This window comes from Phycodurus eques, chromosome 11 (genome assembly GCF_024500275.1).
Source record: "Phycodurus eques isolate BA_2022a chromosome 11, UOR_Pequ_1.1, whole genome shotgun sequence".
Lineage (NCBI taxonomy): Eukaryota > Metazoa > Chordata > Actinopteri > Syngnathiformes > Syngnathidae > Phycodurus > Phycodurus eques.
The window spans coordinates 685,175-709,993 of NC_084535.1; the positions used below are offsets into that span (position 1 = coordinate 685,175).

At 50.5% G+C, this 24,819-nt stretch overlaps 2 protein-coding genes across 5 annotated transcripts; both read left to right on the top strand.

The window, feature by feature from the left end:
* Positions 1–1,307: 1,307 nt before the first annotated feature.
* On the top strand, positions 1,308–8,298 carry LOC133410101 (visual system homeobox 1-like). Of its 2 annotated transcripts, none has more exons than XM_061690857.1 (5): positions 1,308–1,751; positions 1,843–1,912; positions 3,195–3,318; positions 4,339–4,534; positions 6,726–8,298. In XM_061690857.1, the coding sequence occupies exons 1-5, from the start codon at positions 1,331–1,333 to the stop codon at positions 6,938–6,940; spliced, it is 1,026 nt and encodes a 341-aa protein (XP_061546841.1). In that variant the 5' UTR covers positions 1,308–1,330; the 3' UTR covers positions 6,941–8,298. The 2 variants fall into 2 exon arrangements, with proteins under 2 accessions (XP_061546841.1, XP_061546842.1); XM_061690858.1 differs by having other exon boundaries at positions 4,339–4,519.
* A 585-nt stretch (positions 8,299–8,883) lies between these two features.
* Positions 8,884–21,714, top strand: apmap (adipocyte plasma membrane associated protein). Of its 3 annotated transcripts, none has more exons than XM_061689453.1 (9): positions 8,885–9,101; positions 9,440–9,556; positions 15,332–15,447; positions 15,568–15,660; positions 17,927–18,043; positions 18,229–18,403; positions 18,478–18,612; positions 21,033–21,225; positions 21,302–21,714. In XM_061689453.1, the coding sequence occupies exons 1-9, from the start codon at positions 9,010–9,012 to the stop codon at positions 21,509–21,511; spliced, it is 1,248 nt and encodes a 415-aa protein (XP_061545437.1). In that variant the 5' UTR covers positions 8,885–9,009; the 3' UTR covers positions 21,512–21,714. The 3 variants fall into 3 exon arrangements, with proteins under 3 accessions (XP_061545438.1, XP_061545437.1, XP_061545439.1); XM_061689455.1 differs by lacking the exon at positions 8,885–9,101 and adding an exon at positions 9,929–9,992 and having other exon boundaries at positions 9,482–9,556; XM_061689454.1 differs by lacking the exon at positions 17,927–18,043 and having other exon boundaries at positions 8,884–9,101.
* Positions 21,715–24,819: the final 3,105 nt, after the last annotated feature.

Below are 24,819 nucleotides of genomic sequence, written 5' to 3' on the forward strand. Positions count from 1 at the left end.
CAACGGAGGTGCGGGTCAGAGGTCATCGACACACTTTTCTTCTTTGCCACCTTTCGCCTTCTTGCGCACACAGCCTGCTGCTGCATACGTTTGGTCGGTTCTCCCGCTTCCTGTCGCCGTCATCGTAGGCTTCGTCATCATTGGCGCACCTCGCCTATCGTGATGAAGAAGGAGAAAAAAAGTTGGGGTTTTTTTCCAGGAAATCACATTGGTGGCCGACTGGTCAGAGCGTCGGCCTCACGGTTCCGAGGACCCGGGTTCGATCCCCAGTTTGCGTGCTCTCCCCGTGCCCGCGTGGCTTTTCTCCGGGCGCTCCGCTTTCCTCCCGCATCCCAAAAAACATGCATTCATTGGAGACTCTAAATTGCCCGTAGGCGTGACTGTGACTGTGAGTGAGAACGGTTGTTTGTTTGTATGTGCCCAGCGATGGGCCGGCGACCGGTTCAGGGCGTGCCCCGCCTCCTGCCCGACGACAGCCGGGATAGGCTCCGGCACGCCCGCGACATTTGCACAACCGACATTGTCCCAGATGATCGCACTACTCGTCACTTTAAACCGCATACGCTCCTTGAAGTCTCGGCGCCCCTTGCACGATGGTCATTGCGCCGGACTATTGCAATATGAGTCGTTCGAACTGCTCTAAGTGCTCGAGGACTCTGCATCTTTTTGCACAATTGTTTTTTGTCAATGTCTTTATGTCCCCAAAGTGTTCTGTAAATTGAGCGTCTGTCGTACTCGAGCGGCTCCGACGACCGGAGACAAATTCCTTGTGTGTTTTGGACATACTTGGCAAATAAAGATGATTCTGATTCTGATTCTGATTCTGAATAAAGAAATGCTATCATAATTCATTATATTTATTGGAAAATCTTAATATAATTCGACTTGCTTCGAACGAGGTGTTATTAATGTATGATTGTGATTTATGATGAATTGCATTGCTCTTTGTTTTTTTTTGCTCGATTATTGATATTCAAATTCGATTTCTTGTTTTTGTATTGCGATCCCGGAAATAAAAGTTGTCGTTTGTGTGTGTGTGAGATGAAAATGAAAAAGTCTTAGCGGGTGCCAAGCAGCAGCAGCACAAATAATCCTGATCGGATTGAAAAATTCAAATTGGTGCAATTAATCCTCCCAGATTGACACGAGACATCAGCCGCAGCGCCCCCCCCCACGCCCCCTCAACCCCACCGGCCCCACCCCTCGCCCGAGGGCCAGCCGGCCTCCCATTGGCCGCCGGCCTGATCCCCGGCACGGCCGCAGGCCCATAAATGGTCCCGTTGAGCGTGCGGGTCCCGATCGGCGGCGGTGCGTCTTCGCGGCGTTCATCATGCTGGCGGGGGCGGGCGGCGTTCCTCGGCCGGCGTCGGAAGCGGCGCAGGACAAGTCCAAAGTCAAGTTGTCGTCTCCCGCCTTTCCCGAGAAGTCCCGCCTTCACGCTTCGGGCTTCCGGTCCAAAGGCTTTGCCATCACGGACCTCCTGGGCCCGGAGTCCACGTCGGCGGCGTCCGGGGGCGGCGAGCCTCGGGGCGGCGGCGGCGGGGGTCCGGGCCAGACTCTGGGGGGTGCCTTCTCCTTTCCGGGCACTTCCCTACCCCTGGGTCTGGGCTTCCTGTGCAGTCTGGCGGCCCAGCAGCCCACCGGGTCAGCCGGGGGACCCCCCTGCTTCCTGCCGGGTCACCTGCCCCTCCTGCAGAGACCGGACGCCCGCTTCTTGCATGGCGCCGACCGCCACGCGAACGCCTTCTCTGGTACGGCAATCCGCTTTTCTTTCCTCTTTTGGTCTCCTTCCGTCTCGCGGGTCGGGTCTGACGGGCGTTTTCTGGCTCGCTTTGTCGTCAGATGAGGAGGTTCTGTCCGACCGCGAGTCCAAAAGTTGTTCTTCGCAGAAGAGGAAGAAGCGGCGCCACAGGTGAATATGTATATGATCCTACATGCACAAAGCCCAAAAACAAAGAGGAGAATGTGGAAATGGCGTGTGAATGCTGGCGAGTGGAAAGGTGAAGTTTGAATGGATGAAGAAATGTAGAAGAAAGCGCCAGGACTTGAAACATCCAACTTGAAACTTCTGATTGTGAGCAGTGTGGAATTGTCAACTGTTTGAATTTGGAAGGGGAAAGACGCCGAACGCCGTGCGGAACGTCTCGTTCACTTCGAGCTTCGGCTTTTCGTTGGGAAAAAGGGGGAATTGTTGTCACGTCCGAGATCCTCGACTTTGGAGACGCGCCGAAGTCGGAATGCTTTGAAATGGGCAAGGAGCCTCCGTTCGTCCATCCTGCCGTCTTTCGATCCGTCCGTCCATCCGGAAGTCCGATTGTTGGGAGGCGACGCTTGAGTGTAACGACGTGAGAAGATTTGCCCAAAAAAATGACGGCTCAAAACGTCGAGTCCGGTTGGACCTCCGACGTACTTCCTCAAATGTCCACCGAAAATCCCTTCGCGGTGATCGCCGACGAGTGAATGAGTAAATATTAGAATTGGAGACGTGTCGAGATTTGCCCAAAATGCTAACTCTATGGGGCTTTAGCCTCACGTCACGGTGCCCAAAGCGCTCGGCAACGCCTCCCTTTCACCCATTCGCCCGTTCACCCATTCATCCACCAAATGGGCGGCTGCTGCCGGGCCCACTGGGAGCAAATCAGGGTTCGAACCGGCGATCCCTCGGTTACCGGACGACCCGCTCCGCAGGACTGAGCCGCAGCCGGACCCAAAACGGCAGTATGTCGAAATGCTGCGTCGGCCCCAATTGTGAAAATCGGATGGCGGGTTCTGGAGAAATGGAGTTTTTTGGTTGGGGGGGGCACTTGTGTGTGATTGAAAATCTGGACTCAAACGATAGGGCTATTTTTATTTCTCAACATCTCATCTCCACGAGCCTTTCGTTACGATGAGCTGACGAGTTTCAGTTCCAAATCTTCCCTTCCTCCAAGCGGACGCGTCGAAACGCGCACTTAAAAGTCGGGTGAAATCGCGCAAATTCGGATCGTTGTGTATTGGCCAGGAGGGCGGTAGTTGGGGTTAGGATGACCCCAGTCGCTCTGGAGGACGTTTTGAAGAGCTCATCCCATGCTTTTGATCAATTCCGCCAAGATGGCGTCCACGTGTCACGTTGCGGCCGTTGTCCGCCCAAAGCGTTCGACGGCTCCTGCGTGACCTTCCTCTGTGCCTGTCCCTAATGTCGCGACCGCCCCCAGGACCGTGTTCACGTCGCACCAGCTGGAGGAACTGGAGAAAGCCTTCCACGAAGCGCACTACCCCGACGTCTACGCTCGAGAGATGCTCGCCGTCAAGACGGAGCTGCCCGAGGACCGCATCCAGGTGACGCCCGCTTTGAAATTCGCCAAACGCAATATTGGGCATTCATACGTGTCGACACGAACGTGATCATGCGCTCTTTCTCCAAGTGCGGCACAAGTAGCGCTGGCGGTGCACGGGCTCCCTCTAGCGGTCCGCAAAGAAATCACTGGCCCGGTGCACTTCAGTTGGATTGGCCAGGAATCAAATTGAGTCGAGTGTTTGTTGTTTTGATTTTGATTTCGGTCCAATTTCAATTGAGCTTTTATGTGCGATACATGTGAATTCAACAAGGTCGATTTTTTTCCTAAAATCGGACAAAAGAAAAACAAGTTGACTTCCGTTCTATAAAATGACCTATTTTGCTTGACTTTAAGCTCCTACATTACAAATGTTTTTCATGTCATATAACCACTTCATTGTTGTGCTTTCGTGAGAATTCGTCTTCTCGTCGTCACATTTTGGGAGATTTTTTCTCTGGTAATATTTCAACTTTGAGGTGTTGTTTTCCCCACAATATCCCGACGTTGTCATATTTATTTTCTCTCCTAATAGTCTGAGCTTCCGTAAAACGTTGAAGTTTTCCATGTCACATTTGGACAATTACATCTGTTTTTCTTGTCGAAGAAGAAGACGCAACACAGAAGCAGTTTTGCGATCATTCAACTTTGACTTCATCAACTTTAGGAATACAAATTGTGTCCACGTCAGAGGCGCTTGTGTTCTGGGTGCGACTTGGCGCCAAAGGTCGGGAATCGGACGTAAACACACGTCAGGGAAAATGTTCATTCAAAATTCCAATCCAACTCCGCCCTTTTATGCAAGGCAAGAGCAGCCCATTGCCAGAAGAAGAATTTCGAACGAATACACCAACCTCGAGGGAATTTGAGAACTTTGCTTTTGCATTGACATATTTGATCAAATCATGCCTTCGTTATTCAACTTGAAGTATTTGACACGCCGCGCGCACGCGTGACATGGCTCGCAAGAATCGGCAAAGTTTGTTTCCGGGCGTCTCGTGACCTTGCGCTGACCCTGTCGCAGGTGTGGTTCCAGAACCGTCGCGCCAAGTGGCGAAAGCGGGAGAAGTGCTGGGGCCGCAGCAGCGTCATGGCCGAGTACGGCCTGTACGGGGCCATGGTCCGCCACTCCATCCCGCTCCCGGAGTCCATCCTCAACTCGGCCAAGAACGGCATGATGGGATCGTGCGCCCCCTGGCTGCTCGGTGAGCCGCATGCACGTCAGTGCCACGCACGCGCACCACACGCACGCACGCACGCACGCACGGCAGCCTTGCCCGTCGGCCTCTGACGCACCCAACGGGGTTTTTGGTTTTCTCCGCGTTCGGTCCGATCGTTTCATTGTCTCCTCACAACAACAACAAGAGCAGAAAAGTGCTTTCGACGAGTCCTTATTCCCCGATTCATGCGATTTGGCTCTCGTGTATCGTTTTCGATCGATGGCGCTCAAACGAGAAAATTCCACATCCGACATATCGTCACGTCCGACCGGTCCGTCAAGATGGCCGCGTCCCGACCGACGGCCCGCTCGGCTCGTTCGGAGACGCCGCGGGTCGCGTGGCGGCGGCAAAAAAAACGAAGAATCGAGTCGAAACAACAAACTAAAAGGTGGACTGCGGACCCCCACCAAAAGCTAAATAGAGGAGATCAACACCGGACCCACCCAAATGGTCACAAAAGTACCGCTCGCGCACGATTCAATTGTGCTTGTCAACTGACGTCATTTTCCCCTCGCCCCTTGAAAATATTCCGCTGGCCAAAGCAAACAAAAAAACAACGTTTGTTATCCGTTGAGCTTCACCGACAAAAATGACACGAACCAGCTGAAATAACGATAGGAATTGGCAATTGTTTTGCAAACATACATTGGACACCGTTAGTTGAAAAAGTCCTTTTTCAATCAAGTTGACAGCTGACCGCACGCGATAAAAGGACGACACAACACAGAAGCAGTTTTGCGATCATTCAACTTTGACTTCATCAATAGCAGAAGGACAAAAATAGAACCGGACAACGGCGCTCCTCCAATAGCGGGGGTCCACCGGACAACGGCGCTCCTCCAATAGCGGGGGTCCACCGGACAACGGCGCTCCTCCAATAGCGGGGGTCCACCGGACAACGGCGCTCCTCCAATAGCGGGGGTCCACCGGACAACGGCGCTCCTGCCAATAGCGGGGGTCCACCGGACAACGGCGCTCCTCCAATAGCGGGGGTCCACCGGACAACGGCGCTCCTGCCAATAGTGGTGACGCACTGACCGAGGTGGCTAGCAACGTGCTACATTGACTCAAGTAATATTTTCCATAAAACATACTTGTCAGAGTACTTTAAATGCACCACACTTTTGACTTTTACTTGAGTATGCTGTTTGCTACTTTTATTTATCCAGCGTTTCTTCTCCTTCTCCGGTTTTCTGAGCTCACGATTTCGAGTTCGGCGGTTGAAGAGAACCTTTCCGTGTGTGGCGTTCTGGGTCGAGGGGATCGGAGCACACCCCACACGTGACGACCGGAACTGTTGAATGCCAGATTTTGTTATCGTCGTGCTCATTAACATGAAGAATGTTCAAATCTTTTAACATTTGAAAAATCCTTGTGTGGGTACCAAGCTTTAGCCTTTCCATCTAGCTTCATGCTAATGCTAACACGTAATGGGAAATACCATCATGAATGCTAACAGTTAGCATCTATTTGTTGGCGGTACAACTCTAAGTAACACACGTAGACGGATAACAATTCTTTGCATTCAATTAAAGTACTGCAAGCAATATATAAAGTACAATATTACAGGGTTCTCTTTGCCCTTGTTAAAATACTGGAACAGATATGAAGTGTTTAAGTTCATTTCAACGGGGAAAGATCATTTGACATACAAGTTTTTTTTGAGTGACAACAACCAATTCAAATTGTATCTCAAGGCGCCGCAGTACCCTGTTGCCCCTCTTTCCTGTTTCCATAGCAACAAAACCTCTCATCCAAAAGAAAAAAGAAAAACATCGTGCGCAATTGTAAGCAGCTATTGTGAATGTGTGCTACGAGGGCTCCCTCTAGTGGTAGGCCCAACAATCGCTGAATGAAAGGTTCAAACTGCAGTTTTGGTTTTCTTTTTGTGAAGTGCACGTCAGTTCCATTTCACTTTCAAGTACACGACTGTTTGTTTTTCAAATTCCATTTGGGTGCAATTTGATTGTGTAACTTTTATGTGGAACCAACCATTTGCCAAGTTGTAGTTTTCCTATATTTGCATGCAGTGGTAATGGTCAAAGTGGGCATCATGTGACGGCATCTTACAATAACATGAAATCTGATTTTTAGGAATAAAACCTTTGCCTTGTTTTTGATGGACACTCATGATTGCTGTGAATGTAGAAATGTAAATATAAATCGAGTTTCCTGTGTGTTTGTATTTCAGGAATGCACAAGAAGTCTTTGGAAATGTCCAAAAAGACGAGCACGTGCTGCGCGGACCGTTCCGACTCCAAGCGCTGTTCGGAGGAAGGCCGGGAGAACGCGGCGGAGGAGGAGGAGGAGGAGGAGGAGGAGGAAGAGGAGGAGGAGGCCATGGATTTGTCCAGTTCCTCCAAACAGCAGCAGGACGACGTCGGCGCCGAGCAGCAGTGCTCTTGAGGGCGCTGCGCCTTCCGCTGCGGTGACCGGCGTTCTTCTTCCGTCTCCGCACGACAACCGCGCGGCATCCCGCGAACGCGTCCGGAGCGTCCAGTTACCGTCGCGACGCACCCGCACGGAACATCCCGTCGCCAAGACGACAACCGCTCGGAGCATCCTGGAGCTCCATCTCCACGGCATCTCGTCAACAAAGACGATGCGACATTCGCGCACGAGTGTTCGCGTGCTAAATAGTTAGCCACTGGCGGCTGTGTGGCTAAATGCTAAATGCTCATTTTTGAGAGAACGGATATGACGTTGGCGTCGTTAGCAGTGTGTCAAATATGGTAATAAATATCCATTTCCTGTCGCGCTTCTCCTCTCGCGCGTCCCGGGGGCGCCGGAGCCCATCCCAGCTATCGTCGGGCAGGAGGCGGGGTACGCCCTGAACCGGTCGCCAGCCAATCGCGGGGCACATACAAACAACCACTTCGCACCTACGGGCAATTTAGAGTCTCCAATCAACCGAGCACGCATGTTTTTGGGATGTGGGAGGAAACCTGCATACCCAGAGAAAAGCCGCGCAGGCACGGGGAGAACATGCAAACTCCGCACGGGCCATGCCGGATTTGAACCCCGGTCCTCAGAACTGTGAGGCAGATGTGCGGTCGGTCACCGTGCCGCCATGTCAATAAATATGTGGTTGTAAATGCCCGATTATCAGTTCATGGGGCACTGGCTACGTCACGTGACTGACTGGCGCTCAACACTGCCGCATGCTGGTTTGGCACCGCACACACCAGACTCCACTGTGCACTTTTAGTGACCTTTCTGGGCGAGAAGAAAGACTAAATGTCACACACTTTCATGAAATATATTAGATAGTCTGTTCAACGTCAGTAAGTGCAGTACGTGTGTGATAAAACGTCTCTTGAACCGTCGCGGGAGCGATGACTCACCGTGACTGGAGCTGCGCTTCCGATGCATTTGAACAGGACATATGAAAATTCAGCTATTTTAATGATGAAATCATTGAAATGATTGAATTGAAAAAGAAATAAAATGGAACAGTAAGGTTTTTTTTTTTTAACGATTCACATGCAGTGGAACGGAAAGACCACCAGGGGGCAGTGCGGCTCTGCCTCACTCGCCTACCCTGACCGCGCGTCACTGCCGATTAGGACCTTTTGTCACCACCACGTTTGTGTTTTTACTGTCAACGACGGGCCGATTGTTTTGTATTTATTGATGTGAGTTTAATTTTTTCGCCTGTCATGCTTCACTTGTGTCTGACGTTGAATTATAATATTTAATATTGAAGTTTTTATGATTGGAACAGCCCAAGCTGCACAATAAAAACACAAATATTTTTGGACTGGTTTACTTTGTGAATATCTCATCATTCGTTCATGTCAGTAATTGTTTGATGTAATTCAGGGCGCTCATCGAACGACCTGTCAATCAAGTGATGAGCGATGAGCATCAAAATTGTTTTGAAGGACGCGAACTTGACAAAAATTCATCGAGCAAAGAAGAAATCAGAATAGAACGTCCTCTGCTGCCCTCTAGAGGTCAGTGCTCGAATTAAATTCTGTTAAAAAAACAAAAATACAAATTATCACGATCAGTATGTTGAGGTCACTGTGAGGGCGGGGCTTTGCTTCGTTGTCACACTAGCAACAATGCTTGTCTGTGACCGTCATTTGTTTCTTTTAATCCAAGAATATAATCCATTCATGAGTCAGTCACGTCGCTAAAACAAACAAACATCGGTTGCCGTAGCAACCCGTTCCCCTTTGGTTCATTTCTCATCATATTGATAGCGGATGAGCCTCCATCACAAATGTTGGGCTTTAAAAGTTATATTCTGTTTTTTTTCGTTTTCTTTGTTAGTCGCTCACGTTTGTAGATTTTGTTCTGGACGAACGTGAAAGCAAGACGGTATAAATAGCTCCCGGGTGGCTTTTATTGTGAAGTCGCACCGGAAGCGGTGGAGCGGGTCACGTGCCGTGGCAACGTCACGTCGGTGTTCCGGAGAGCAAGGACGAACCGAGCCCAGCTGAAGGCCACCGCCGAACCGAAGCGGCAGCATGAACGAGACGGCGGGCCTGCGCTTCCGGCGGCAACAGAGGCATGACGTCATCACCGACCGACTCGCCGAGCACGTGCACAAGGGCAAGGGGTGAGAAGCGCGGCGCAAACGCACAACAACTTACAACACGAAGTACGAGGGGGAGAAGCAGGGCCAAACATAGCAAACAACATACACCAGCAACACGAAGCTCACTGACGGGAGGCAGTTCGCAAAACACGTGACAGGAAGTGCTTGACTGACGTCTGACTGCTCCACTAAACCTCACCAGTTGCCGTTGGACTCGACACACAGGAAGTGGAGAGAAAAAACACAAAAATACCAGTACGTCGTTGTCTATATGAGTCCTGCCATTAGCGATTGTGTCACGCTGGGCTAACGCTAAGTCCGAGTGCGTGCGGTGGCGACGATGTCACTTCCTGTTGCAGGACGTACAGCGGGCGCGTGTTCCGGGCCAGCCTGCTGTCCGTGGGCGCCTTCCTGCTCTTGCCTCTGCTTGTCGTCCTGCTCGTCCTCGAGTCGCCCATCCACCCCGACGTCCTCGTGTGAGTTGTCGCCACAAAGCGCTTCCTGTCTGGCGCGGTCCCACACAGTTCCCAAAAGGTCCTTTTGAATCATCGGAAATAGGGCGAACGATGACTGCGTTCGGAATCGTACTGACTCTATTCGTGCATGTTTAACTCGGGCTGCACAATGTGAGCATCGTCACGGCAATGTTGGCGTACTGACATGCCGTCGACCAACTGGTTGCACGTGCCAATGAGCTTAGCACTGATGTTACGCTAAATTATAACCCATCGAACAACACGCACAGTGCAGCCCAGAATGTTGTACACACGCTTTAAAACTTTATTTTGAGCTATTAATGAGGACACAGGAAATAATTCCACACCTGCATTTACTGTATCTCTTTTCAGAATGTGACAAAGGAACAATGACACGTGGGGGGAGCCACGGCCTTATTGAAGGGACAACCTTCAGGTGTATACAACAGCATGTTTTGCTTAAACATGTCGAAATATTAATGCATATGTGAGAACGTAAATTAAAAAAACAAATGACTAGTGTTAGGAATGTGCTCATGACTCGACGAGAAATGATTTGAACTTCATGTCTGGCGGGACTTTTGCTTCATCCTGCTGTGCATTTAAATACAGATGGACTCCATACGAATGTCTCCGCATACGTTTGTGCTTTACTGAGAGGGGAAAAAGAGAAATGCGTGCTGCTTTTCACGTTACGTGCATGTTATCTTGTATTTTGTAACATGGCGATATACAGTTGTGCTCATAAATTTACATACCGTAGCAGAATTTATGATTTCTTGGCCGTTTTTCTGAGAATACGAATGATACCAGCGGCACGGTGGACGACCGCTAGAGCGTCTGCCTCGCCGTTCTGAGGACCCGGGTTCGATCCCCGCCCCCGCCTCTGCGGAGTTTGCGTGTTCTTCCCGTGCCTGCGTGGCTTTCCTCCCACGTCCCCAAAACATGCGTGCTCGGTTGATTGCAGACTCTAAATTGCCCGTAGGTGCGAATGGTTGTTTGTACGTGCCCCGCGATGGGCTGGCGACCGGTTCAGGGCGTACCCCGCCTCCTGCCCGACGATAGCTGGGATAGGCTCCGGCACTCCCGTGACCCTCGTGAGGAGAAGCGGCTCGGAAAATGGCTGGATGGATGGATGGATGGATGGATGGATGAACGATACCACAAAACCGTTTCTGTCGCTCATGGTTCGTGCTCGGATTATGATCACGATCATGAAGTTTACTCCTGGAGAGAGGAGGAGGACCCCGATGAAAGTTGGACATCGCCCCAGTTTTGAACGGCGCGTATCGGCCCCTTGAACATCAACGACAGCGTGGAGTCTTTTGCGGTGGTTGCGGACGAGGCTCTTGGTCTTCTCTGACGGTAAAGCTGCCCATTGTTCTTGGCAAAAGGCCTCCGGTTCCCGTCGATTCTCGGGCCGCCTCGTACGAAGCGCACGCTCGAGATCTCCCCGGAGCGGCTCGACGGTATCGAGGTCGGGAGACTTCAACCTTCACTCGATTCTGCCGTAGCCGACGAGGGGTCGACTCGGCTTTGCGTTTTGGATCGTTATCGTGGCGGAAAACTGTTCCTCTCGTATTCTTTGGTAACACGCTGCGTTCATTTGGCCGTCCGTTTCCCGTGCCTTTGTAGCCCATCAGCGATCCGCCTCCGTGTTTGACAGTCGGGATGGTGTCGCTTTGGTCGTAGGCCTCGTTGACTCCTCTCCAAATGGAACGTTTACGGTTGTGGCCGCAAAGTTCCATTTTGCTCTCATCGCTCCAAATGATTTTGTTCCAGAAGTTTGGAGGCTTGTCTCTGTGCCGTTCGCCATATTGTAAGCGTGGTTATTGCCCAATTGCACCATATTGTAAGCGTGGTTGTTGCACAACCAACATTGTCCCAGATGATCGCACTACTCGTCACTTGAAACCGCATCCGCTCCTTGAAGTCTCCGCGCCCTTTGCACAATGGTCATTGCACCGGACTATTGCAATATTAGTCGTTCGAACTGCTCTAAGTGCTCGAGGACTCTGCATCTTTTTGCACAATTGTTTTTTGTCAATGTCTTTATGTCCCCAAAGTGTTCTGTAAATTGACCGTCTGTCGTACTCGAGCGGCTCCGACGACCGGAGACAAATTCCTTGTGTGTTTTGGACATACTTGGCAAATAAAGATGATTCTGATTCTTTTTTTTGTGGCTTTCTTCTGGCGACTCGAGCACGCAGCCCCTTTTTCTTCAAGCCTTCTTTCAGAGAGTCCTGTATTTCAGCCGACGTCGTCGGAGGGCGTCTCGAACAGTTTTCCCGGCCGTCGCGGCGGAAATGGTCGCTGTTCGACCTGATCGTGGTTTGGTTTCAGCGGAATCTCTCATTTTCCACTTCTTCATTCGAGTTTGAACGCCGCCGATTGGCACTCTCAGTTCCTTGGCTATCTTCTATCCCTTTCCTGCTTTCCACAGTTCAATGATCTTTTCCCGCAGCTCTTTTGACAATTCTTTTGCTTTCCCCGTGACTCCGAATCCAGAGATGTCAGTGCAAGGGTGTGTCAGGAGCCCAGAAACTCACTGAACCTTTATACATGCAGGCAGATCACAGGTGTGGATGGTTGCCTTTCGTAGCCGTTCAAACCCTTTTGTGCGTCACAAGTTGCGGGCCAAAATCTCAAGGGGATTTCAACTTTTGATCAGGGTCCTTTGTGTCGTTTCCGTTGTCGTTATGATTTCAAAAGCGTAAACACAGTTGTTTGATCATCAATGGCTTCACCCAAGCACGAAGCATGAGTGAAAGAGAGGTTTTGATCATCATTTATATTCTCATAAAAATGGCCAAGAAGTCATCCATTTTGCCAGGGCACGTAAACTTATGAGCACAACTGTATATCGCAGGGTTAAACCAAATCGCAATGTCCCCCCACCCCCAATATCGCGCAATAGGCCCCTGTTCTCAGGTGACATGCAGTGACGTACAAATTCGTTGTCCGGTTTCAGATGGGGTCCTGTAAAATAGCGTGCGCCGAGCATTCCCCGGTAGTACCCGAACAGCGGGGAAGTTGGGCGACTGTTCAATGTGAAGTTACAAAAATAACAAACCGTGTACAGTGCCTTCAAATTCTTATTTTTGCATCGTTTCCCCACTTGAATGTTTAAAGGTCAGAGGACAAAGATGTTCAAAATGTTCTTGATAACCCCAGAACCCCTTTACAAGCCACATCTGCCATTTCGAAGTGATTCTACAGCAGCTATACAGCAGTTAAATCGATAAATAGGATTCAGAATGCGCCTTCTGCTTTTTGCATCTCCGGTCTTCGGCTCTATGTGACGTCGCACGAGCCAAACATCCCGTTCGTTCGGTGTTGTGCGCTACTATACGGTTCCATGCTGTTGTTCCCGTCCTTGTACATTTGTCGTCGTAGGATTTAGCGACGTCACGGTGGTTTATTGTGTGGCGTTTGGTGGTACAAATGGTTCAGTGGCAAGAGTTTTTTTTTTTTTGGCTTTCCAAGTGAAAAAGGAATACGTGACTAGTGGATAGGGCAAGAAGCGTCGACAGGGCAAGAAGCGTGGTCGGCTATGGGTGCCTGGCAAGCGTTCCAAACTCTGTGCCGATCACTTCGAACCGGCGTGTTTCGAGAAACACTCGGATACAGAGGTAGATAGAGGTTGAAATCGGCTGCGGTGTCAACAATTTTTCCTACGGCCGGCAACGGCACTAAATCTCCAGCGAAGCGGCGGGCGTTTCCTCGTATATACCTACAACTCTATTATGGTTACCGTGCACTGGGGAGCAGGAAAAAAAGACCCACGCAGTACTTTTCCGTCCTGTCGTCTGTACTTTTGCCTATGTGACAAGGCAACAGACTTTGTGTGCGGCGTGTTTTAACGCTACTCGAGCCAGGCGCACACAATATATAGGAATACTGCAGCCTACGTAAAAGCCTGTGCCACCGTGCCACTGAAACCTATGCATATAGTTGCGCTCGAAAATAAGATCATGAAATGTGAATCTCAGACAAATATAACCCAAGTGAACTTAAAATGCTGTTTTTAAATGATGATTTCATTGGTTCAGGCAAAAAAAGTGTGAAAACGTAATTGGTTGGGCCATCCTCAGCAGCAACAACTGAAATCAAGCATTTTCCGGAACTGCCAATGAGTCTTTCGCATCTCTGTGGAGATATTTTGGCCCACTCGTTTGAATCCAGCAAAAATGGCTTTTTTTTGTTTTCCCCTAGCGTGAACGGCCTTTTTAAGTCTGGACTTGGACTAGGCAGTTCAGAAGCTGACTTGCTGGTGACTGAACCCAAGCGTGCTTCAGCTCGAGGTCACAAACTGACGGCTGAACATTCTCCTTCAGGATTTTCTGCTAAAGAACAGAATTCAGGGTTCCATCTATCACAGCAAGTTGTCCAGGTCCTGAAGGAACAGAGCACCCCAACACCATCACACGACCACCACGTTCGACTGTTGCTATGATGTTCTTTTTCTGAATTGCCGTGCTGCGCTTACGCCAGATGTAACGAGACACACACCTTCCAAAAAGCTTAACTTTCATCTCGTCAGTCCATATAATATTCTCCCAAAAGTCTTGGGAATCATTCCGATATTTCTTTGCAAAAGTAAGATGAGCCTTTATGTTCTTTTCGGTCAGCAGTGGATTTGGCCTTGGAACCCTGCCACGGATGCCATTTTTGCCCAGTCTCTTCCTGATTGTTGTCATGAACTCTGACCTTAACTGAGGCAAGGGAGGCCTGTCGGTCTTTCCAAGTTAGTTCCTTTGTAGCCTCCTGGATGAGTCATTGCTGTTCTCTTGGGATCATCTTTGTAGGCCGGCCACTCCTGGGAAGGATCGCCACTGTTCCGTGTTTTCTCCATGCGAGGATAACGGCTCGCTGGAATCCGAAAGATTTACAAATGGCTTTTCTAACCTTTCCAGACTGCTAGATGCCAAGGACTGTATTTCTCAACTCTTCTTTTTTCCATCTTTTGTCAGATTTGATTTTGTCAGGACAGATTCTGTTCAAGTGAGTTCTTGATAGAACAGGTCTCCGCGGAGGTCATCAGGATTGGGTGCGGAAAATTAACCAAAAATTGTGATTAGCACCAAGTGGGGTAATTACTTTTTACACACAGGGCCAGGTCAATTTGAATAGTTTTTTTCCCTTAATACATAAAATCACCATTTCAAAACAGCGTTTTATTTGTTTGATCAGCTTAAACATTAAAGTGGGGCAACTACGCCAAAAAGAATTGGAGGAGGAGGCCAGTACTTTGCCACAGCACTGTAGTGTTTATTTCATCAAATTTGGACTGGCCGCATCTGAAGCATCTCGGTGGCCCGACACGGCGCCCGCGCTGGCCGTTAATGCCGGACGCAGGATTTTGTTTTGAAATATGCGGCGCAATCGGCGCTACGAGTCGGCGTTTTCCGTGACAAATACGAACGATCCGTACCATTTGGCAGCTCTGATTATCATCGATTAACTCGATCGATTAGTTGTCGAACAATCGTTGCGCCTCTGAAAACCAGTGTGCTCGGGTGCCGTTAACGTCGTCATTGCTGTCGCATAACAACAACTTATTGGATCGATGTCGGCGGGTTTTCCCTTCGTAAAAGTGAACGCATATTTTGCTCATTTGCGATTCACGACAATATTTGGGGGTACACGAAAGGCGCTACATTACGACAGAGCGTCAAAAAGGCCGACTGACGGGGTACCGGTTTAGGAGCCGTGGCTGCGTTGTGACGATGACGATGACGATAGTGATGATGATGTCATCCGACCGTCCCGCAGTCTGAAGGAGCCGCCACCCATGGCGGGATGCTGGGAAGCCAACGCAAAGCTGCGGCTCGCTCGCAGGCTCTACGAGGACGCCCTCGCCGGACCCGAGTCCGTCGCCAACGTCGGAGGTCCCGACGCCGCAACGCGACATTTTATGCGGCGCTAGCTAGTTAGCTAGCTGGCCATTGGCCCATTGATTCACCGATCGCCTTTGGTGTGTGTGTGCGTGTGTGCCTGTCTGCGTGCAGATGTCTTTTATAGCGGAACAGCAGACGGGAGGATCGTGAAGCTGATCGGTCGAAGGGTTCACACGGTGGCCAGACTGGGAAAACCTCCCTGTGGTGAGGCAAAACAACACAAGTGACAACCCAAATAAATGAATAAATAAATATGCATCAATGACATGCACCTCTCAAAAGTTGGCTTTGGAGTCACTTAGAAATGTAAAACGAATCTGAAATATAGAGTAAAAACTGCTTTTCTTGGAAACTTACTAAAGTGAGCCCAAAGCTTTCACAGGTAGTGTACTGTCGAAGTTTTCAGACGCAATCAGCCCGTCTGTTTCCTGAAGGGCTCTTTCCACAGTAACAGGAAATGCGTTGGACAACTTCCTGTTTCTTGAGGAATCATGTTGACATCGCTAATAATAACAAATAAAAATAAGCTTTATTTTTGTCACCAAAATCTGATTTCCCACTTGAATTTATTTTTCTCCCCTAAAAAAAAAAAAAAAAAAGAAGCAAAGACAACAACAATGTTCAAAACAAGTTTTGATCTTAGTTTTGTTTTTCCTTCTGCGATTTTCTTTTTTTCCACAGCATTACTTAATATTTAACAAATAAAAATATTGGTGGGGCAGCGTGGCACAGAAAAGATTTCACAAGCCAGGCAATGATTGAACGGATAAAACACAAACAAAAGAAAAAAATGTATGTAAAATCATGCTTCAAAATGGTCAAGAATTGAGACGGACGTTGCGAGCATGTCGCTAAATGCTCTCAAAATCACTTCCGGCTCCTGCTCAGCGGGGAGAGAAGCTCGCACGGGCCGCAGAGAGACGTTCTGGGACGGCCGCACCTTTGTCTCCATTGAAATTCAGCGGGCCATTGGTCGACTGCGTCGCGAGGAGGGGGGACGGGGGGGTGGGGGGGGGGATGAGTCATCTAGGTAGCGAGACCGTGGCGCACGCGCTGTCGTGGCCGCCGAGGTTCAGCTTTTGACGGCCACGGCCGGATGACGACACGCGCGGGTGACGACTCTTAATGCCTTTGTGCCCACGGCAGGTCCAGTCCGGTTCGCCGCCGCTCTGCAATGCAACGGGTGTGGAGCCGGAGCGCAGACGTGCTGTTGCCCAAGTAACACTTGAGGGAAAAGTCGTGGGCATCGTTTGATGGCCAATTGCACACTATACTGGCATAGTAAATGGGTTCAGATGAAAAGGAATGAGGAAGTGGCAACTCTGCTGAATGGCCAGTGCATGGAAGAAGGGCACTTGGTGTTTCTGTGGTGGTGGAGGGCCTCATGCTAGAAAGTCTACTCGTCTACATGGGTCTGGTTTTTAGCCCTGCCCCAAAAAGAGATGAAGAAAAAGAGCCTTAAGCCATATCTCGACATTTCCTGACTAGCGTAAATCTGCGAAGGGGCGGGCTAGACCGGATTGTTCTAAATTTGCGCGTAAACACCGCCCACTTCATTCGCCGCCGATCAAAGCGGCTTATTGATTCATTTCCTTCAAGTGAGGCGCAACGACGGTCTCGCATGCATGGCTAGAGCGATCTGTGCCGCTGTCACTTGGCCGTGTGGCACAAGTTAACGTCCTGAAATACAGGATGAGCTAGTGACACAGACACGTCTGCGGAATGAATCCATCCCCACACGATGGTTGGTGCATTTGTTCCCTCCCGTAGCGGTGCGCTGGCCAGTGGAGTGATTTCACGAGATAAAAATGGGCTAATGATGATGATGATTCGGAATGAACTGCTTTCCAGAATGATTCAGAGAGTTTGATGTCCACTGTGCACATTTTCCTGAAGGAAATGCGTCCGATCCGGCCCACGTGTCCGCAGAGCTCGCGGGCTGGACCCACTTTTGCTACTTTCGTCGACTGGTGGACCGCCAGCGTATTTAAAAATGGGACGTCTGCGCCGGTGCAGGCGTCGACACACGGGCGGCTACAATCCTCTCCGTCGAATCCTCGAAAAGCGGCTCAAATAGTCTGCCGTATGGCGACGTCATAAATGACAGCTCGGAGGAGACAAAGGCGAGGACCAGTTTTGGGAGTGTGGGGCGGACTTGTGCAATGTCCCTGGAGGTGAAAGGAAGGCAGTCTTGTGGAAGTGTTTGATGTGGGGCTCAAAGGTCGGGCGAGAGTCCATTTTGACAGCAAGGTTGGCGAATGTCGTGGCTGCAGAAGGATGAGCGCATCCGGTGTGGGCCGCCGACGGGCAGGGCTTCCGTTTTTGAACTGTTCAGTTGAAGGGAGTTAGCAGTCATCCACACCTTTATGTCCACCTGGCAGGACTATCAATTTGTTGATTTCCTTGAGGGGAGAAAAATGATTATTCTCGAGAAATAACGGTACTGCATTTTGCGACTGCGCGTGCGCAGGGTCTGCGGAGGACGAGGTGACCTGCGGGCGACCCCTGGGGATCCGAGCGGGACCCAACGGGACTTTATTTGTAGCAGACGCCTACTTGGGCGTCTTCGAGGTCGACCCCGCCACAGGTGAGCGAGGCGTTCGTTGCCAATATCTTACTCTTCTTGCTCCGTTCCACACACGGCTCAAGTTGAAGGTGCGAATTCCCCCGAAACTAACCCGCAACAAACTTGGACAAAGATGAACGTAATGGTGGCATTTGGTGACTGTTACAGTCCCAGAATGCATCTCTTCCGGTCTCGCGTGTTTCCAGGCGAGTCAACTCGGCTGGTGTCGGGCGGTCAGGTGGTGGGCGGCAGGAAGTTGCTGTTCATCAACGACCTGGCGGTGACGCAGGACGGCAAGAAATTGTACTTCACCTCCTCCAGCAGCAGGTGGCAGCGTAGAGATTACCTGCACCTCATTATGGAGGCCACGGCCGACGGACGGTAGCGCAAAACGCCGTGGGGAAGCTTTGACGCGGGCCGGTCACGTGGCCTTACGCGCTTCTCCTTTCTGTCAGGGTGTTGGAGTACGACACGGAGAGCGGAGAGCTGAGCGTGGTCATGGACAACCTGCGATTCCCCAACGGCATCCAGTTGCTTCCCGACGAGGAGTCCGTCCTGGTGGCCGAAACCACGATGGCCCGAATACGCAGGTGCCGCGCCTGACCCGCCCTCCTCCTCGCTTGCGCGTTTGCCGGCAAACGCGATACAGTACTCCCTCGCTGTATCGCAGATTTCTTTTATAGCTCAATGTAGTGTAGTTCCCTGCACATCTCTGATAGTTAGCTGTATTGGCAATAAGATTTTAATGCAGCACAGTCATTTGGGCTCATATATGTTATATATACACACACACACACACACAGTGGGTATGGAAAAGTATTCAGACCCCTTTAAATTTTTCACTCTGTTATATTGCAGCCATTTTCTAAAATCATTTAAGTCGATTTGTTTCCCCTCAATGTACATATAGCACCCCACATTGACAGAAAAAAAATGGAATTGTTGAAATCTTTGCAGATTTATTAAAAAAGAAGAAGTGAAATATCACACAGCCGTAAGTATTCAGACCCTTTGCTGTGACACTCATATTTGTCCATTTCTTGTGATCATCCGTGAGATGGTTCGCCACCTTCATTGGATTCCAGCTGTGTTTGATTAGACTGATTGGACTCGATTAGGAAAGCCACACCCCTGTCTACATAAGACCTTACAGCTCACGGTGCATGTCAGAGCAAATGAGAATCAGGAGGTCAAAGGAGAACTGCCTGAAGAGCTCAGAGACAGAATTGTGGCAAGGCACAGATCTGGCCAAGGTTACAAAAAAAAAAAATGTCTGCTGCCCTTAAGGTTCCAAAGAGCACAGTGGCCTCCATAATCCTTCAATGGAAGACATTTGGGACTATCAGAACCCTTCCTAGAGCCGGCCGTGCGGTTAAACTGAGCGATCGGGGGAGAAGAGCCTCGGTGAGAGAGGTCAAGAAGAACCCAAAGATCACTGTGGCTGAGCTCCAGAGATGCGAGGAAGTTCTAGAAAGTCAGCCATCGCTGCAGCCCTTTATGGCAGAGTGGCCCGACGGAAGCCTCTCCTCAGTGCGAGACACATGAAAGCCTGCATGGAGTTTGCTCAAAAACACCTGAAGGACTCCAAGAGGGTGAGAAATAAGATTCTCTGGTCTGATGAGACAAAGACAGAACTTTTTGGCCTTAATTTTAAGCGGTATGTGTGGAGAAAACCAGGCACTGCTCCTCACCTGTCCAATACAGTCCCAACAGTGAACCACGGTGGTGTTCAGATTCCTGACAGTCTGATGAATAAAACTGTCTTTGAGTCGGCTAGTCCTAACCCGCAGACTGAGGAGGCTGTGTGACGGATGGGTGGCATCCCCCGCCATGCGGAGGGCTTTGCGTGTGCTGTAAATGTCCCGCAGGGAGGGAAGACGGGTTCCGATGATCTTCTCAGCTGCCCTCACTATGCGATGAAGAGTCTTGCGGCAGGATATCCCAGTGATGCAGTTGGTCGAGATGCACTCTATGGTCCCTCTGTAGAACGAGCACGTGATGGGGGTTGGGGCTCTGGCTCTTCTCAGCTTGCACAGGAAGTACAGACGCCGGTGAGCTTTCTTGGCCGGTGATGAGGTGTTGCAGAGCGGAGGGCGGTGGAGACGGTGTCGTCGGTTGACCGATCGGACCGATGTGCAAACTGGAAGGGGTCCAAGGCTGGGGGGGAGGACTTGACGTGCGGCATGGCTAGCCGCTCGAAGCACTTCATCAGGATGGGAGTGAGTGCCGGTTGTCATCGAGGCAGGAGGGAGACGACTTCTTCGGGACTGGGATGATGATGATGATGATGATGATGGCTTTGAAGCGTGTGGGGACAACACCCTGACCCAAGGAGGTGTTGAAGATGTCCGTGAAGACATCTATGAGTTCAGCTGCACAGTCCCTCAGAGCACGACCGGCCGGGTTAGGGGCTTTTCGTGTGTTGATCCTATCGAGAGATCTTTTCACGCTGTCTCGGGTCGGTGTCACCAGGAGGGGGTGGAGTCTTGCGTGCAGGTGTGCTGTTGTGTGCCTCAAAGCGAGCAAAGTCGTCGTCCAGCTCATTTAGCAGGGAGGCGGAGCTGTCGCAGTTCTGTAATGTCTGAATACCGTGCCGCAGACTCCTGGTGTCACTGAAGCGGTGGGCGATTTTCCTGGAGTACGGCGTCTTGGTCTCCCTGATGCCACGGGACAAATTAGCCCCGGCTGTCCTCAGGCCCCAGATCTAAAAGCCGCGTTGCGGACCTTCGGTGGTCTGTAGACCTCCCCCGACAGCCATGGCTTCTGATTGCCACGGACAGTGATGGACTTAGTGGCGGTGACATCATCCGTGCACTTGGAGGTGGGATGGCGGGGGCGGTAATCCTTTGTTGTCAGAGCACACCGCACACAATATGACCCAAACTGTTCAATGCCTGATTTGTATTTAATTTTGTATCTGTTTGCGCGGGGTCTTATCACAAATCTTTTAAGATTTGAAAAAATCCTTGTATGTGTACCAGACCTAACCAACTCTTGGCATTTGCGGCAGGGTCCACGTGGCGGGTCTAAACAAGGGTGGCATGGACACGTTCATGGACAACCTTCCCGGTTTCCCCGACAACATCCGGCCCAGCTCGAGCGGCGGCTACTGGGTGGCCATGTCCGCCGTGCGCCCCAACCCTGGATTCTCCATGTTGGACTTCCTGTCGCAGAGACCGTGGATCAAGAAGTTCCTCTTCAAGGTAAACGGCGTCGCCCACCCTCATCCAGACCGACCAATGAGAGCTCCCGTGCGACCGCTTCGCCTCCGCCCAGCAGCTCCTGAGCCAGGACACGATGATGAAGTTGGTTCCTCGCTACAGCCTGGTAGCCGAGCTCCACGACGGGGGCATCTGCTCGCGGAGCCTCCACGACCCCGACGGGTCGGTGGCGGCGTACGTGAGTGAGGCGCACGAACATGACGGGAGTCTCTACCTGGGATCCTTCCGCTCGCCCTACCTCGCCAAACTGGACCTGAGCCTCGTGTGACGTCCACCTCTGGGCGGGCGGGAACCCGTCACCGACGCAACAGTCTTTTTATTTCTAATTTTCCACTTGTGTTGCTTCGATGTCAAACACTCTTCCTTCTTCTTTCCTTCATAATGTCCTCCCTCCCTTTTTTTTGTCTCGATGTTGCATGAGAAGTCAAACAGGCTGCCACGATCGAGTTGAAATAAAGTGGATAAAATGGTCTTTTCGTGGTGGAGTAAATAACGATCATTTACGTTGCTCGCATCCAGCACACAAACGGCGGGGGGGATTTTTCTGTTTGTCGGGGAGCATCATTACACCACGCGTCTTTGACGACTCAAACCCACGAGCCGCCACCGAACAGCAAAAACAAGCGAACAAACGTGGCTGCGTTCGCAATTCGGATTCTTTCTGAAATCGATCTTTTGATGTTGTCGTTCACATCACAAAAACAAACGCGACATCCCACGCGTGCGCACAAAACGGGACGTCACATTGCGCGGGTCTCGTCATCGCACATTTCAAGGATTTCGCGCAAGCACGGCCAACGTTTTCTTATGTTTATCAGTCGTAAAGCACCTTCTCTTCGCCGCTGACTGTTTTCTGCTTTTTCGTCCAACAATTGTGCCGTTTGTTGACGTCCGTACAGGTGGGGTGGGATGTGCGTGACGCGAGCGTCCGTACTGCACTCACGTCAGATACAGACCCGATTTGTAGGCACATATCAAAGAGGCCTGGGTCGGATATGCAAGAGAATCAGACAATAACCTGCTGAGGGACCCTTTTCAGTTTGGGCTGAATAAAATCAATTCCAAAGAATTGGCGCAGACTCGAACGGGTCACCCACCGCTGGTTATTTTTCATTCAGCTTTGTTGCTTTTCGCATTAGCATTCTGTAAAGCAGGGGTGTCAAACGTACAGTCCAGGGTCCAAGCTGGCCCATGGGGATCGGTTTGCCCGTCAGGCAAGTTTTAGTTCATTGATACAGGCTCTTATTTTGACAAGCGCTGTAAAAATGGAAGTGTCGGGACTCGTAGTTGAGAGAGACAAAATATCGCTTCTAATCCATGTATGCAGTAAGAAATTGAGTTGAACTCCTTAAAAAGCAGCGCCTGTATGTACTGTATCGTATGTGTTTCAGTCATTTCGTGTGCAAATGTACAGTTACGTGGTTGTGAACTTACTCGGGACATGGAGTGTAGCGGCGTATGCTGCTGCGGGTTCAAATCCTGGGGACGGCGCACCAGTCCCTAGCCCAAATAGAAATGCGTAGCTGGCGTCAGGAAGGGCATCCGGCGTAAAATCGGTGAAAACCAATCACGCGAGTGACTCGCTGCGGCGATACCTGATGGGGAAAAGTCGAAATGTACAAGTTCATTTGTTGCCAGCTAATACATGGAGATGGGCTGCTCATTTTTGATGCAGACTACTTAAATTCACATTCGCATAAGTTCATTGTTTGTGATTTTGCTAAAATATGCCTGCTTCTTATGGCAAGCTACTGGGCTAAGTTTCTATTAAAAAAAATAACTGTATGTATATTTAAAATGATTGTTTTACAGAGGTACATTTAGGATATAGATTCACTGTGATCTGTAAACGAAAACACAAGCTTAATATTATTGAGATTGCACCCATGTTTTAAGAAAATTCAAACTGATCCTATGATTTGAAACAAGATTTGCAGAGATAAGTTAGATAAGATGAATAATAATGATAGTAAATTTGATTTGCCCCTCAAAAAAATGAGGGGGAATGAAATTGCCATTATTCATAGCTTATCAGGCCGTGAATACGCTGTACTGGTCCGGCCCACTCGAGCTCAAATTGGGGTGAATGTGCCCCTGAACTAAAAGGAGCTTGACCACATTACTGCCACCTAGAGGAATGGAGTGGAACACGACTGACACGAGAGTCAAGTCACAGGAGGAAGCCGGACATTAGTTCGCCGTCGTGATGTCATCGCTGAGAATGAGTCCGTGTTTGGTCACAAAGAGTGAAAGTTGTGTTGTCTTCTCTGGTGAAAAGAAGCTTTATGACGTCACAAAGGCATCAAATCACTCGCCGCGGCGAGAGCAGCTGTCAAGGCTTCGGCAAGAGACAAAGTCAACAGCGGCACAACAATGGAGATGGACGACTACTCCATCAAGGCGGAAGTCATCCTCCCGATGGTGCAGAAATGCTTCGAGCGCATCCTGCCGGCGCAGTGGAGCATGCTGGCCGCAGGGACCGTCGACTCGGCCACGCAGGTCATCCTGGCGGACATGTGCACGGACATCACGCAGAAACTCTGTGCGGACACCGTTCGAGTCATCATCCCGGAGTTGAAGCAGCGCACTCCGAGTGCCGACAAGAAAAGAATGAAGCTCAAAGTGGAAGGCGGACTGAGCGCCGCATTCGCGTCGGCGCTCAGCGTCCAGGAGCAGCCGAGCAAAAGTTCCCAAAAGCTGGACTCTCTCTTCAGGAGGGAGATCTCTCAGCGGGTCAATCACACTTTGTCCGCCGCCACCAGCACTGACAGTCAGCCGGTGCCTCTTATTTACATCCCGGGAACCTTCACCAAGATAGAAGTTCTGGCCAAGATGGTGCTGCTGGCCTGTGGTGCGCTCAAGGTTTACCTGAGCAAGATGGCCATTTACACAAAGTGCTTCAGACCGTGCTGGCGCCAAAAGACCAGACAAGAACCCCCCTGTGACTCGTGCGGGAACGTGTGCATATTTAACCGGGAAGAAACCACGGAGGCCGTGATGAACATCCTGCGCAAATGGACCGACAGCGAGGATGAGTCCCTCTCACTCAGGACAAATCGGGAACTGAAGAAAACGGCAGCGGAAATCGTGACAACCGTCATCAACGACCTGCACTGCCCTGACCTCTCGGAGGAGGGACGCAGTCGCTCTTCTACGCCTCATTTCAATCTGGGGCTGATAAAGGATCAACTCTGTGAGTTCTTTGAGTCTTGCGTGCCATGCACGAACAGCAATGAATCTTCTCGGAAATGCAACTTTTTGAACTTTTGCCAAAAGGCTTTCAAAGTGCTGTCCTCTGAGCTGCAGAAGGTCCGGTGTCGCTCCATGCGTATGCGCTGGGAAGAAGAGATCTGCCTACCTGGCAGTGTACCGCAGACTCCCAAGCCAAACACTGAGCTCAGCTTCCAGGGGCTCCGGTCAGGTCTTGAGGGTGTGTTCCACAAAGTGGCGCTACCGACAGGGGACGCTAGTGTAGATGTGGACACAGTGCAACGGGAAGCAGACAAGTTCTCACGAGACCTGGCAGATAAAATCTACCATTACATGACCACCGACCATACTACAGTCCAGTCAGCT

Excerpts from the sequence above, each read along its gene's own strand:
- LOC133410101 (XM_061690857.1), top strand. The coding sequence starts at position 1,331 with ATGCTGGCGGGGGCGGGCGGCGTTCCTCGGCCGGCGTCGGAAGCGGCG. Across the intron at positions 1,752-1,842 it reads CCACGCGAACGCCTTCTCTG|ATGAGGAGGTTCTGTCCGAC; the intron begins GTACGGCAATCC and ends CTTTGTCGTCAG. Across the intron at positions 1,913-3,194 it reads AGGAAGAAGCGGCGCCACAG|GACCGTGTTCACGTCGCACC; the intron begins GTGAATATGTAT and ends GACCGCCCCCAG.
- apmap (XM_061689453.1), top strand. The coding sequence starts at position 9,010 with ATGAACGAGACGGCGGGCCTGCGCTTCCGGCGGCAACAGAGGCATGAC. Across the intron at positions 15,661-17,926 it reads ACTGGGAAAACCTCCCTGTG|GGTCTGCGGAGGACGAGGTG; the intron begins GTGAGGCAAAAC and ends GCGCGTGCGCAG. Across the intron at positions 18,404-18,477 it reads GAGGCCACGGCCGACGGACG|GGTGTTGGAGTACGACACGG; the intron begins GTAGCGCAAAAC and ends CCTTTCTGTCAG.